This window comes from Octopus sinensis, linkage group LG16 (assembly GCF_006345805.1).
Source record: "Octopus sinensis linkage group LG16, ASM634580v1, whole genome shotgun sequence".
Taxonomy (NCBI): domain Eukaryota; kingdom Metazoa; phylum Mollusca; class Cephalopoda; order Octopoda; family Octopodidae; genus Octopus; species Octopus sinensis.
In genome coordinates, this window is record NC_043012.1 from 28,359,833 (window position 1) to 28,376,420 (window position 16,588).

At 35.3% G+C, this 16,588-nt stretch overlaps 1 protein-coding gene across 1 annotated transcript in view; it reads right to left on the reverse strand.

The window, feature by feature from the left end:
* LOC115220394 (charged multivesicular body protein 2b) overlaps window positions 1–16,053 on the reverse strand; it is a 32,595-nt gene extending 16,542 nt beyond the window's left edge. Inside the window, exons 1-3 of the mRNA XM_029790515.2 lie at window positions 15,886–16,053; window positions 10,011–10,102; window positions 2,527–2,568 (exon numbers count right to left, since the gene is read on the reverse strand). Coding sequence (XP_029646375.1) covers window positions 2,527–2,568; window positions 10,011–10,102; window positions 15,886–15,922 — 171 coding nt within the window. The 5' untranslated portion in view covers window positions 15,923–16,053. The remainder of the gene's footprint in view (window positions 1–2,526; window positions 2,569–10,010; window positions 10,103–15,885) is intronic.
* Between the last annotated feature and the right edge of the window lie 535 nt (window positions 16,054–16,588).

Below are 16,588 nucleotides of genomic sequence, written 5' to 3' on the forward strand. Positions count from 1 at the left end.
TATTTTAGAAAAACAAGTAGGGGGTCGATATTCTCCACCATCATCACTACAAGAACTGGAGACTGTTTTAGATGAAGAATGGACAAAAATTCGTTTGGAAATAATTCAAAGTTTGTACGAGTCCATACCTCATAGAATTCAAGCTGTAATTACTGCCAAAGGTGGTCCTACCCCATATTAAAATAAATTTGTTTGAAATTTGAAGGTGTTTACATTATTTTGTCCAACCTCTGTACATACATAAATACATACATAGATATGTGACTGTGTGTGTGTGTGTATACAATAATGGATTCAAGGGTTTTGTTCATTTACGAGTTGATTTCTTATCACCAGAGTATAAATACCTATAATGATGATACTTAAAAAAAAAAAAAATCAGTTCAATTAAAAAGCATGGGTAGGCAACACATTGTAAGCCACACTATAAATTGTGGATACATTTATCTGTGTAAAGGGTAAGCATCACCTCTCTGATGCCTTTTTTACATTTTTAAGTTATGACAAATAGATTTTACTAATGCTCCTTGGGGATGGGTCTGTATCGACCCTCATCTCCTGCCTCTCTTCAATGTGTGTGTATGTGTGTGTGTGTGTGTGTGTGTGTGTGGTGTGTGTGTGTGTGTGTGTGTGTGTGTATGTATGTATGTATGCATGCTTGCATGTATGTATGTATGTTCTCTTTCTAATTTAGAATAAGTTTTGATTGGCCACTAACTTAATAGTATGTATGAATGCATGCAAGTAAAAAAATGTTATATTGAAAATTTAGTAAAACGTTTATCAAATGCCTCACCTAACATACTGTAACCCCCAAAATGTGAAACAACAAAGCTGCAGAAGAAAGTAAAGTAACTGCAGATGTGAAAAGTGCTATGGGATGTCTCTCTTCTCTTCACTGATGGAAAAATTCTTGAAAATCTTGGACTGATCCACATTGCAGAATAAAATTTTCCAGAAAGCTAATGAGTTTAGATTGAATCATAAAATGGTTGATATGATATTTTCCTTTGGTAATTCTAAGAAAAGTGTTTAACACAATACTCTCTATACATGATTTTCTATTATCTTATTAAGTCTCTCAATTTAATACCACATGACTTTGATTTGGATGCCTGACTTGCTAAAACATTATTAAGGCTCTTCATGAAATTATGACAGATATACTGCAGGTAAAACATTTTACCATTCATTCCATTTTTGCTAAAACACATTCATTCCAACTGTATCAGCAAGAACTAGCAAGAACATCAACTTTTCCAAGGATAATGTTCTTGCTAGTACTTTCCTTAATTCCTACTTTGCAGCTATGTTACAATCAATGCCACAAATTCATCATATTTATGTTGAGAATATTTTCAACTTTCAGAGATTCAAAAGAATGGAATGAACCAAATGTCTATACTTCTTAACTTTCCTAACACTGTTAGAAAGCAACATGCTACTTCAGATATATTTGTGAATTCTTAATTTGTTTTATGTCTATTTTCCATGTTAGTTTGATGAATATACAACTGAAGCATTATTTTACAGTCAGATGCCCTTTTGTGGCTAACCTTACCAGTTAGGGTTTTAAAACTTCTACATGAGGTCAAAAGTTCAAGGCCAGTTAATGGTTTGTTGACAAAGGAAATGACAACAATGTCACAGCTTGTAATTTGACAATTTTTAGAAAAGTTCAAAATGTAAATAAGCACACAGAAAACAGACACACATATGTATATGACGGGCTTCTTCCAGTTTCTGTTTACCAAATCCACAAGCAATGCTTTGGTTACCCTGAAGCTGTTAGTAAAGACCCCCTGCCTGAGGTGCTGTGCAGTGGGACTGAACATGAACTATGTGATTGCAAAGTGAACTTCTCAAACACACAACCATGAAGAAACAAACCCCTTTTAAATTTAAATTCATAGCAACTCTGTTAAACAAGTTCATCATCAGTTCTCATATCCAGGAGGATCCACAATGTAAATACCACTGTAACCACTGAAATTTCAAACTGTATTAATTTTGCATTGTTCAAAGATTGTTGAATAGACTGTGAATGCAAACATTCAAAATCTTTAATACTGATGCTTCCTCATGGACTGTTCATCTTGTCTAAAGGGGAAAATTCCATGTTGGATGTGGCTTTATTAAAAGAAACCATATAGAAGTGGCTAACAGAAAGAGACGTCAATGGAAGGGAGCAGACTGACAAGGACTTTTGAACCTAGATGAATTCCAATTCAGACCAAGTTCCTTGTTGTTGGCATTCTTTTAGTTCAAAAAGAGGCTTATGTAGCCTCCTTGAAATACAGACATAAATTGAATATAATCAAATTCATGACAACAAGGGATGCCGTTAATGAAGAAAGTGTGATAAGGGTTGTAGTAAAGGGTAAGAAGTGTAATGAAATATGAGGTGTGTGTAATATAAGATTTGCAAGGAGTAAAAGGGCACGAAGTGAAGTGCGATAAGAGGTATAATAAAATGTGATGGACCTAAATACCAAATGTAAAAGAGTAATTTAATAAAATACTCACTTGCTTGTTACCTTCTTTTGCAGCTTTCTTTATATCAGCTTCCTATTTATAAAACCAAACAATTAAGGTCTTTTAAACCAGATTATCAAAAGAAGGTTTGATAAAATTTTGTCTTTTTAAGTAAAAATATCTATAAATTTACTTTTACAAAATAATGATAAATCAATGGCTGCAATGAAAATTATGAGATTGAATATTAATTAAATGGTCTGACATGGTTAACATTTTAAAACTTGAAGAAGTGAACAACATGTATTTATGGCTATATGGATAGAGAGTAAGTTACAATGAAACATCAGTCGTAAAATTTGAATTTATGAGCCAATACCTTGCTTAGTTTTCCATATTATATTGTGTTAGAAAGATCTCATAATGTCTCGTCATATATTATGGTCTTTTACAATCTGAAATACACATACAGCAACAGAACCCCCCCCCACACTCTTTGCTGTTTTATTTGACATATTTTGGCTTGATTTTTCACAGCTGGATGCTCTTTCTATCAACAACCACTTTACAGCATGGCCAATGTGTTGTCATGGAAAGTAGAGGATATTGCTGTAAGATGGTGGTGCTGGTCTCATGAAAGGTGGAGGTTGTTGCAGATAATTCAATCATTATCCTTCACTTGTTTCAGTCATTGGACTGCGGCCATGTTGGGGTACTGCCTTGAAGGATTTTAGCCAAACACATTGCTCCCAGAACTTATGATTTTATAAAGTCTGGTACTTATTCTGTTGGTCTCTTTTTGCCTAACTGTTAAGTTACAGCTACATAAACAAATCAACACTGGCTGTCAAGCAGAGTGGGAGCGACAAACACAAAAGTACACTCAAACATGTGTGTGTGTGTATCCACTACATCTGGGTCAGTTATGAGACACTGACATCGGCCATGGCTATGATCTCACTTGGCTTGCTGGTCTTCTCAAAGTACAGCATATCTCTAAAGTTCTTGGTTATTTGTCATTGCCTTTGTGAGGCCCAATGTTTGAAGGTGGTGCTTTACCACCTCATCCCAGGTCTTCCTGGGCCTACCTTTCCCACAGCTTCCCTCTACTGCTAGGGTGTGACACATTTTCACACAGCTGTCCTCATCCATACGCAACACATGACCATACCAGTGCAGTCGTCTCTCTTTCACACCACATCTGATGCTTCTTATATCCAACTTTTCTCTCAGGGCCCCTGCGCATCTGTCACACAAAAACTATCTTCCCAGTTAATCTTCCTTTGATATTGCTGCACCTCTTATGTGTCCATAGCTTACACTGGGTACATTTTATGGAGTTCCTACCTACACCTTTTCTACAGATCGAGCAGGGCCATCTACCTGAAGGGACTTGTGATTTGTCTGCCTTCCTACTTACTAAGACTTACCAGAGATATAGCATCAGTAGTGCTTCTCCCTGGCACAAATCCAAACTGCATCTCATCTAAACTAACTCTCTTGCTAATTAGTTGGGCTATGACCCTCTCTGTGACTTCCCTAACCTGATCTAACAATTAGATACCTCTGTAATTATGTCTACCTAATGCATCACCTTTACCTTTGTAGCAATTGACTATGGTGCTGCTACACCAGTCATTGGGTATGACTCCTTCGTGTATCATCTGGTTAACTTTCCAGGTGACTAGACTATAGCCAACACTGCCTGATATTTTAAGCATCTCAGCAGTGATTTCTGATGGACTAGGGGCTTTCCCTGTCTTCATACTCTTAGTTGCTTTATCTACCAAAGAACTGTCAATTTGAACAGATGGTCTCTCTCTGTTGGGACGATATTTGGCAGACTCTCTTTCTCCCATTCATTTTCTTCATTTAGCAACCTTTCATACCCAGATCAACAACAGGAGGTTCAAGAACACTACCCTGCCAAGTCCATTTAGTTAAGGGATCTTGATGATGATGATGATGACTGGACAGAAACTTTGTTTCACTGACCTGGTGAGATGAATGGGAAAGTAGTGCTTGTTAGGATTTGAACTCAGAATGTAAAGAACTAGAAGACATATTGTAAGGTATTCTATTTGATGTTTTAATGATTCTGCCAATCCCCACCCCCTGTTAAATAAGGATTTCTAATTTAAACACTAGACCAGAAATTGTGAGAGACGGGGAATTATTGATACCATTGATGTCAGCTCAGAGAGGATATAAGTGATGTTGTTGTAAGTTTTGTCTCAATTTACACTGCCCACTGTGTAAAAAATGTGGATACAACACTTCTGACGAGAGGTAAAATCATATACCAATGTTCCAGAAGAACATGGTAAATTAAAAATTCAATGGGATTTTGACATCCAGATTTACAGAACAACTGGACACTATAGAGCAGATACTATAGATGACATAGAAGAACAGGAATCGGTCATTGTCATAAACCAGTTCACAGAAGGCTTTTATTCAAATTTTATTTCTGCTTGCTGCCTAATCTGTTAATCATGGTTGTCCAACAATTACAATGTGTTGCTTTATATTAAGTAAAGACAGTATCCATCTATTAATGTCATTTGACACTAGGCTGCATCTTCGTACTCAGTACAAAATAAGATAGCTATACTTTTATCTATTATTTACTATTGTAGAAAGGAACTAATGATAGGATATTATAATTCATAACAGTCATAAAAGATGATGCAATACAACAAAATCAAAAACAGCGCAGACAAGGAAGTTGAAAAGATCTCAAAATATAACTTAAAATTAAAAAGATCAAGAATGTGGGGAAGCCCAGCATCTAAAGTGGGTGTTGTACCAGTTATCGTTTTGAACATTAGGGTCAACCCTTAAAAACTATCATTCCACCTGGAATGGTTGGACATAAAAACAGGCATGTAAGTGCTCCAGAAATAAACTAGCATTTTACATCCATACTGTGTAATGAAATAATAATTTATTTCTGATTTAGGCAAAAAGCTGGCTATTTTGAGGGAAAGGGTGTAGTATATCAACCCAGTACTTGGCTGGTACTTTGATTTATTGAACCCAGGGAAGAATGGTAAAGTTGATCTCAGTGGGTTTTGAACATAAAACATAAAGAACTGGAGTTATTCCAGTTCTTTATGATGCAAAGTATTCTTTTCTGATACCCAAAAATTCTGCCATATTACTGCTGTAATAATGGTTTCTGATTTAGACACATGGCCTGCAATTATTTTAGGTTTGGGGGTAGTCAATATCATCAGCCTCAGTACTTGATTGAGGATGAGAAAATTCACATTGATGGAATTTGAATTCAGGATGCAAAGGGCCTGAAGAAACACTGCATGGAACTTTGTTCAATGCTCTCATGATTCTGCCAGTAACAATAAAAATAATGATTTCTTTTATTGGCTACAAGGCCCCTAGACATTAAAGAAAACATCAAAAGATGACATACAACATACAAAAGGGTGGGGTTCATGCTGATCAGAAGGGAAACAACAATAAGGATGTAACAAAATGGAATTCAGAAAAATTCAATAAATATATAGAATTCCCAATAGTAGAGCTGTCTACCTTGGGTAATTTTGGGAAAAAGCCTATGTAAAAAGTCCTGGATTACCATGCTGTCTTCAAGAATCAGAAGCACTCCCTTCCTCTTACTTAGAAAAACATACTTAAAGTAGGTTCATTCAACCTCACCAATCTTGCCACTCACATATACCTTTTGATAAGCAAACTAGAAAGCAGCATCACCTTCTCTACTCTATCCTTCCTCTTCAAATGATACTTGAAGAAATTGATGAAGGCTTGGCCAAAGAGGAACGTTCCTGGTCCACCACACAGCCTTTTTCACCAGAGCTACTAAGCAGAGAAAGAACTACCTCCTTTGTTTGCCAAAGAAGTGGGATGTATTGATTTATCACTACACACTCAGCTAATAGCCAGATTTGTCTTATATGAGACAATATCTGACCAACACAAGTCCACAGCTTACTAATGCACAGACACAGAATGATTGCTTGAAGGATGGTTTCATCCCCTGTATGCATAGAGAGATTTGGTTGTTGACACTTTCATGCCTGAAGAGCTTTTCTCAAACAAGTAAAATCTCCTGTAGCACTACCATGTTAAGGACGTTTGGAAGTTATCTATAGTCTCCACTCCAGAAAAGAGCACTCAAACTATTCTCATAAATACCCAAAGTCACCTTCAACCAACTTCTATAGAAACACTGAGTTGTTTTCCTGCGATTGGCTTTGTCCAGCTTATACAATACTATGAGTGCCTAGCAACATTATAGATATCAAACATCCAATTATGGTCTATGTTTGACCCATGATTGCAGTTCAGTCAAGATAGTGAGTTGCAGAAAGATGTGTTAGACAGAAGGCATCCACACCAGTTCACCTTCGTTTTCATCATCATTGTTGACACCATTGCAGCAATTGAGATATTTTCTCTAGCTTTCTCAGCCTCACTGCTCAGAGTAGATGTTGACAGGAGATAAATTTTCTGACCAGCAGAATACTTCATAATAGGTTATACACTAGAGACCACAACAAAAACCACCTACACAACAAAGCAAAAATACTAAAAATGAAAGATAGCCTATAAATAGGCAAGATTAGTTACTACGGTAAAATTCAACTGTCATCGATCCTATACCATTATCTTCAAATACATGCACAAAACCTCAGATCATTACAACAATTGTCTCAAAAACAAAAAAAAAGGAAAAAAAAAAAACTTCCTTACCCCATCAGCCCTCCCAAAACAGGAAAAAAATACAAAATAATACATACAGAAATTACTGTAAGTTTCACTAGTTCAACATTGTACTGGGATGCACTCCACCTATCAGAAGTGCAAAGAAACACCAGATGTCATTTTCTAACAGGGACTGTCTTACCCACCCACACAATGGACACTACCAGAATCTGAGTCTATAGAAACAATCTGGAGAGTTATGTGTGTCACCTGTTTACATTATTACACCGTTCCCAGATTCATCACTTGAGTGCAGGTACATTCCTCAGCTAGGTGAAAACATCATAACTAGGAAAACAAATTCGTGTTTGGTACATAACCATTCAGCTGACAATCTGTATGCAATCATTTTGCTGGATAAGAGCTGACCTCACATCAACTTCCTTCAATAATGCTTCTAATTTTCCTGCTGTCTTTAAATAGGTTTAGATTTTTAATTACAGTTCATCTGCTTTAATATATTTCTATTTCAACCTACCTTTAACCCTTTAGCATTCAGATTATTCTGTCAAAAGTAATGTTTTGAATTAATCAGGCATAATCTTGTAGGTTTGGTGAGCAAAACTGGATCTGGTCAGTTTGAACAGGAAGAATATTTTGGTTGGATATGGCCAGATGAAATGCTGAAGGGTTAATCATTTATTTTGTATTTTTTGTTTTTAATACTTGCACCACTATCTTATTCCAACCTACAATTCTCAATTCTGTTTTGGTTTCATTTAAATCCCTTTTATTTAAGAAAATTTGCTGATCAGCTAGTAAGTAAAAACATTTTATATTCAACACAAAGACTGAAACATTTAGTGAGGGTCCACCCACCATAACCCCTTCCTTATCAGTCAGTTTATTCTATTTGTTTATTTTTGACATGTCACTCTATTATTGAATTTCTTCAAATGACCCTGTCCTTTCTCTCTCCCCTTTCACTGCTTGGATCACTCAACTTCTCTACCTATATACATCTATCTAGCTTTCCATCTCTCTTTCCTTCACTAATCTCTGAATGTCTACTTGTAGTTATGAAAACTTGTAATCAACAAACCGAATCACTCCAGAAGAAATGTGACAAGAAATGACAATGAAGAAAATCCATCTTATAGTCCTGGTCTGAATTGAAAACCAATACAAGATAGACAGGGGCTCTGTATCCAGCAAGACAAACTCTTGAGTGCTGGAGACACAATAAAACATGACGGCACACATTTGATGAATGGAAGCCATTCATTCTTGGACTTGATTCTACAGAACAGTGCTACACCATTCCTATTAGGTTCAAGAGAAAGTCCTATGACATCTTTGACATGATTACTGTGAGGGTACTTTTTAAATAGATAAGTATTATTTTTTACATTCTATTGTTAACTTTTTTTTGCAAATTACTTTATACATAGTGGTTAAATTTATATTGATTTCACTCTTTTCAATTGAGTTTAGATCAGAATGATGTCATACACTGTAAGCAGTAGGAATTCAAAGGGGGTTTTTGAGCAATGGAAGCAGCAAAAAGTACTTGCTCTGTCTTTTGAAATGAAGGTTTAAGTGTTTGGATATGCCAACAACAGTTTGGTCAGTTTCACTTGGGAAATTTTATTTCATAGATTTCCCATGATCTGGATGACAAAGTTCAGTCAATATTGAGTTTTGAAGAAAATCCAAAGCAAACTGCAAAACAGTTCAATTCATTCACCATCATCTGAGTGGTTCTCAGCTTAAGCAGAAAGTTGCCCTTTACTTGTTGTTGAAGAGTAGATTGCTACCAAACTTTTCAAAATGAGAATGGTTAGCAATCAATATATAAAGACCACATCTGGAAAAACCAGGACTATACCTGGGAAAAGTTATACTCAGTGTTTGGTGGGATAAGATGCATTTCGTCTATCATGAAATATAAACCAAAACAGAGAATTATTGTCATCAGGTGGAAGCATTTCAGAAAAATATGCAGAAGCGCCCATCACTGGTCGACTGTAAAGGGATGTTATTCTTACATGATAATGTAAGACCACATATTGCTAAAGTCAGACAGGAAAAGATTATGGTACTAAATATGATAGTTTTGCTTCATCTTCCTTACTCTCCTGACCTTGCTCTATTCAACTATCATCTTTTCAGGTTATTTCAATATTATTTAGAGGAAGAACAGCTTATTACTTGTGATGAAGCTAAAAATGATATTGTGTACTTCTTTGCTTCAAAATCTGAAGAATTTTACTGATGAGAAATCAACAATTTGTCAAATAGACAGAATTGTGCTATCATTAATGAGTGGAAATATTAATGTGATTAAATACATCAATTAAGACAAAAGAATCATCTGCTCCTTTCCCACCATGAAATGCAACAGGACTTTCTTTCCAAATTAATACAATCAACTATTCAAATATGAAATGGTAAAATGAATAATTTAAAGTTTTCAGCTAAAATGAAATGTAGAATAGCTTGAGTCACTAGAACTTCTTAATCGCTAAACAATTTAAATAAATGTGAGGTATACTAGCCATCTCAATATGACTAACCACTAAGGGTGGGTGTTACTGTAGCTTGTAGCCCCAGGAGAACACCCACCCTTAGTGGTTAGCCATATTGAGATGGCTAGTATACCTCACATTGTCGTGCAGTTACTGTTTATACCTCGTTCAGAGATTTATTATTGCTTGCAATTTAAATAAAATATTCTGTCTAAAAATTAAGCATGATACTTGCAACAAAGTTTCAATTTCCAACTTTCAATCAATGGTTTTCACATTTAAACAAAGAAACAGCCCAGTGCAAGTTACAATGCAACTTACCAATTGCTTCTCTTGGCGCTCCAGTGCTGTACGATCACGGGCCAGATCTCTCTGGGTCTTTCTTGTTATCTGTTCATTCCGACGAATTTGTTCTGAAAATAATAATTACTTAGGGTAAATCCCGAGCATGTATTAAAAGAAATATAAGATCCTATGTTTGAGTAACAAAGCATTGGAAACACTGCCAACCAGGAAGCAAAATCAGATGACAAATGAGCTTTACCAAGAGTTTATTACTTGACTACTGCACATACATCAGATAATAATAGTTTCCTGTGCTTAGGTAAAAGCATTTTTTGTAATGACAGGGGTACAGCTGATAGAATCAATTATTTTGTACTAGAACAAGTCATAATTTATAGTCATCTTCTACAAAAGTAGTCTGCTGACATGAAATATATATTTTTTATGGTGTGTATGTGTATATATGAATATACCATAAAAACCATGTAATTTGCAAACCTGTGTAATTTACACAGGTAATTTTCAGGATAAAAATTATTTAAAAGAGCTTCTACATAGGCGCAGGAGTGGCTGTGTGGTAAGTAGCTTGCTAACCAACCACATGGTTCCGGGTTCAGTCCCACTGCGTGGCACCTTGGGCAAGTGTCTTCTACTATAGCCTCAGGCCGACCAAAGCCATGTGAGTGGATTTGGTAGACGGAAACTGAAAGAAGCCCGTCGCATATATGTATATGTATATATGCGTGTGTGTGTTTGTCCCCCTAGCATTGCTTGACAACCGATGCTGGTGTGTTTATGTCCCCGTTACCTAGCGGTTCAGCAAAAGAGACCAATAGAATAAGTACTGGGCTTACAAAAGAATAAGTCCCGGGGTCGAGTTGCTCGATTAAAGGCGGTGCTCCAGCATGGCCGCAGTCAAATGACTGAAACAAGTAAAAGAGTACTCATGTAAAATTCACACCCATAAGTTTTCAGAATTGCCGATATGGCCAGGGGAAAAAGGTTTCCAGTTTAGTTGTATTTAGCATAATTTCACTTACTTATGATTAGATTTTATTAAATAAAAATAATTTCTGCTTAAACAGGTATCACATTAAAAGCTATTAAATTACAAAGTGTTTGTGTTGTTTATAATAAACTTTGTTTTACGTTTCTTGCCCACAAGAGATTATGCCTGATGTTTAGCATACTGCTGTATATCTTCTCAAATCACGATCACAGGAAAAGTTGTTAAGAATTATCAACAAAAACAAAGCTGATAAATATGCACAGGTGTTGCAAATTTAGTTTAATTATCAATAAACATCAACTTCCTTTTATTTTTCTTTCTTTTTATAAACAATACATGAGCATGTTATCAAAAATGAACCTACACACAACCAGATGTAGCTAAATAATATATTGACTGATAACCTCCAGCCTGTTGTTAATTTGGGGCCCTAGTCTGTCTATGAAGATAGCTTCCTTAATTCTTAGATTACCCAAATTTCTTTCATTGGCCTCAGTTGTGACTGTCATGCTTTTGTTGGTGTTCTGGTATCTGCCTAGATGTTTTCTGAAAGAGGAGGCTTTTGTGTTCAGATGTTCTTTGATGTGAATGTGTAAAGGTCATATTGTGCTACCCACATAGAACAGAACTAGTTGCATTTGTTACATTGTATTCTATACACAACATTTACCCATTGGCATAAATCTGTGTCACAGATGGAACAGTTTGCTAGCGAGCATTGATTGCTGTCCCTTGCTCATTTCTTTGCGAAGTGTTTTTGCAGAGAGGGGCCAGAGTGGGCTGGTTGTATGTCTAGTCCTTCTCTTCTTATGGCTCTTCAGATGGATGTAGTTATCTTCTTAGTAAAATGGGGTGTCTTAAAGAAGCATGTGTTGCTGGGTTTTCTGTGTGTTCGGCGTGTTTATCATCTTGGGTACTTAAGCCGACTTACAATGCATATAGGGTACCTGTCGGTTATCAATATCTCTAGGAAATATGTAGTGTGGGTCACCTTGTCCTCTGTCCTGTTGCACTTGCTCTGGATGCATGCAAGTTCATTTCTGGCGTATCCTATTTTGGGGGAATTTATCAAAGTGACAATGGAGATAGTGCAGCTTTATGTTCATATTTGTTCCTAAGTTTTGAAAGTTCAGCATGCTGTTGACTATTTCAGCATAAGTTGACTGCTTTCTTGTTGCCCAGAAAGTCATTTACAACTATCACGAATGAATTCCATGCAGCCATTTCAATTTTTGGATTCAGTATATCAAAAAAAAAAAAAAAAACCCTATAGATCAGGTAAAAACGTCCTGACATAATATTTCTGCACTTAAATTATTTTGCACCACAAGGGAGATAATTAGTCATAAACTCTTGAATCAAGGTGGAAGCGGTACATTATCCCAGTTTTTTAACTGAAACAAAAAAAAAAAAAGGAAAAATTTCAAATTGGAAAATAACACATCTGATTCATTTTACATACATGGATGAGTGGGTGCATGAAAATGTGTCTTTCTAAATACTCGTCTTTAAAGGCATTCCAAAAGTGACCAGCTTTTGTTTCATCAGGTCTTTTTCAAAAAACAAAATCTACCTCATGTTACACCTTAGTATTTTTTTAACAGACAAAATGGTTAATGTGATGGTCATGGTTGGAATGCTGGATCTTAGGAAGTGGTGGGATTTAAAGATTTTAGGAACTGTTTCTCTCTTTTTATGCTCTAAATTTTTTGTTGATGGAATAACAACAAACCAACAAAAAAGTAACTATGGCTTTTATATGATAATTAATAATTCTACTTCAAATATTTCCATAATGAAACATTATTAAAAAAATCTTGTTTTTATTTCTCTCTACAGAACTTAGAACAATGGTATTAATGGTATATTTTGCTTTTTGTATTACTATTTGAATCTTTTGGTAATTTCAGGTAACAATCCCAACATAATCCTAGGAGTCATCAACACAGATCCTGTGACAAAATTGTCTAGAGAATTCAGCAAAATTTTTTTTAGCTACTTTCCATAGGGTAACAACTTCACTGATGTACCAAGAGTCTGGGTTAAACACTATATATAAAATCATGAAATCTGTTAGATCCTTGAGCATTATTTCTCAATTTTATAATGCTGCTATTCATCAATCTGTTTCATATTTAGTATTTCATATCTAATCTATTTCTTATTTGTGGTTCAACCTTCAGTGTCTGAAAATGGTATGTTTCATTTTGCTATACTGTAGACAATGCTAAAAATTATATATATATATAATACTCTTTTACTTGTTTCAGTCATTTGACTGTGGCCATGCTGGAGCACCGCCTTTTTTAATCGACAACTCGACCCCGGGACTTATTCTTTTGTAAGCCCAGTACTTATTCTATCGGTCTCTTTTGCCGAACCGCTAAGTAACAGGGACATAAACACACCAGCATCGGTTGTCAAGCAATGCTAGGGGACAAACACAGGCACACAAACACACACACGCATATATATATATATATATATATATATATATACATATATACGACGGGCTTCTTTCAGTTTCCGTCTACCAAATCCACTCACAAGGCTTTGGTCGGCCCGAGGCTATAGTAGATGAGTTGTTTTGGAAATGTCAAAGTAAAATTTGCTTGCAGCTAAATGAAAATTCAAATATTAATCATGGTTTCTAATTTAGGGACAAGCCCAGTAATTGTGTAGGGGGTGGGGGTTAAGTTGATGCCATTTACCCCAAGATCACACAAAAATAAGGACGGCAGGGTTGACCATGGCAGGGTTTGAACAATGAGAGTGAAAAGCCTGAAGAAATATCACAAAGTATTTTTTATAATGCTCTAATGATTCTGCCAGCTTACCAAAAAAATGTAATCAAAATAAAGTACATACTTACAGGAAATTCTATCAAAGAACTTGAAGAGTATGGCAACTTGCTTATCAGGGAATTTTTAAAGCTTGGAGTTTTATTTATTTTTTTTTGTAAAGGATCACTTTGGTAGCTGATTAAATTTTGGTACAGCATAGGATCAGATTAGAGAAATGTTTAAGTGTTAATTGTTCAAATTAGTGCCATTGTTATTTGTTAAGTAGATTTTAATCCCTCCCCTGAAGACAAAAACTGATTTCCTTTAGCTGCAGAAGTGAAAACATTCTGTTAGTTTCTTTCTCCAATGAGTTTATAGTCACTTGGTTTCCACAGAATGGGGAAGTAAGCGATGCCCAGAACCATTCCTACCAACTTGTATAATTTTGATAACTGGTTTGCGCAAACCTTTGCGATTTCATTGAACCCCAGCACTAGATCTTAACTAAGCTGAGGACTGAACAACTATAACCAGTGACAGATCCACGGGCCGGGTGGTGATGGTATGTACAGCTGTTATCCGACATGTTGAAAATAGTAACAGCAATATTTCCAGTCAAATCACACAAATATCGATTTTAAGTACATAGAAAAACAAGTATTATTTTAATTACGATAAAACATATTTTTCGCGAAATGACTACCTGCATAAAAAAAAAAGGGGGGGGGGCTTTTGGGTGACATACAAACAAACAATTCTGACCGTTAGTTTTTGTTGTTTAGTCAGCTCTGATCCAGCAGATCGATGATAGAGGCACTCCACACATGGCCATACAATCTTTAATTTTAAAGCATAATGTATCTATGTTAATATTATCCTAAGCGTCCTTTAGAAAACGAGAAGACGGATATTTAGAAAGACACTTGTTTTCAGGCGTCCGAACACTCAAGTAAACACAAATGAATTGACATATTTTTCAATTAATTCGGAAAAATTAAAAAAGCGGCGGTCCATTAAGTATAGAGTGACCTCCCTTGAAGTGTAAATAAGTTGACAAAATAATGACGAGTTCACTTGAACAACTGTCCGACACTTGTTTTCCTTTCATTTTGCTGCCCACCACTATATATATATATATATATATATATATACATATATATATATTATTTGTTATTTATGTATTGGTTTAGGTCTATCACTGTTTGAGTTGCATCATAGTGGTTTTATCTCTTAATTCATATTATATATATATATATATATATATATATATACATAGTGATATACCTGTGAATGGTAATTTTTGCCAATTTATATATATATATATATATATATATATATATATATATATATATACAGGGTTAACAGTAAATCAAAACTATTTAATTCCAAGATTTATTTATGTTTAACAACTGAATGTATTTAATAACAGCATCTAAGTATGAAACATCACGAGAATTGTTCAATCTGAAGTCCTTCTTGAGCGTTTTCATAATTGGAATGAATAAATAAAATTGAATATCAAGTATTTACGGAATTTTAATTTATTGGTGGGTGAACTTTGGCCACCCTGTATGTATGTATGTATGTGTGTGTGTGTGTGTGTGTGTGTGTGTGTGTGTGTGTATGTATGTATGTTCCTCCATTTTCTTATTTGTATTATACATATATATATATGTAAATTTAAAATGAGGGTGAGAAATTAGATATTAATTTAATTAACATCGATTTCACACCAGTGGTCTAGCATATAAAAAGACTGAAGGTTCAGTAAAATTGTATTATATACATATTAGAAGGAAACCACTATGTGGACACCCTTATGCTAGAAATAGATCCGCTATAGTCTTACCACTAAGACCATATATATGTATGTATGTATGTATATCAATTTCTGCTACATTAGGAAATCAGTTCAAATCGGATGAAGACCAATGTTACACTAAACAATTGAAAGATAGAAAAAAAATAATAATAACTAAGTAGAATCAATAAAAAGAAAACAAAACAAAACAAAAACAAACGAAACTTCAGAAAATAAAAATCGTGTCATTTGGTCCGGACTTGTTTTGTCTGTTTTCAATAATCAAGAAGCCTTTTAAAAATGTCAGAATATACTTACGTTGAACTGTCGGTTTCTTTGAGAAAATTCCAGACATGGCTTTTAAACGTTTCTTTCAGGTAAAAAATTATAAATTAATGAAGAATTAGAAAATACATGAAGCTAAGCCAACTGCTTACTTGGAAGGAGTTGTGGCACCAAGTGACGATGACTAAACCGGAAGTTTGCTTCTAACAAGGGAGATAGTCGTATTCTAACTGTATTTCAGATTATTTCCCTTGTTCAGTATGTATGTATGTATGTATGTATGTATGTATGATTTTGATTTTGATTTTTCTAGTTTCAGCTAATGAGCTGTGGCCATGCTGGGGCACCGCCATTTATGTATGTATGTATGTATGTATGTATGTATGTATGTATGTATGTATGTATGTATGTATGCATACATACATATGATTGTGTCAGGTCACTTTCGAGTGCTACTGGTAACATGTAACCCAGTACAACCTGTTGCATGGTCGGGTCGTCGGCGACTAAACCGACAACCCCACCAAGCTTGCTTGGTGAGGAGGGTGTTTATTGGACACCCTGCGGGAGGAAAAACAAAACCCGTCAAAGGGCAGAGGAACTCTTGAGAGTCAACGGCCATTCAATGTATTAACGATGTATCATGCGCGGGGACATAGAAATAATCGGACTGAATACCCGATCGCGCGGTTAAACCATTGGGAGTGAAGGACTCCTAGCCTTTGTTAGGGCATCC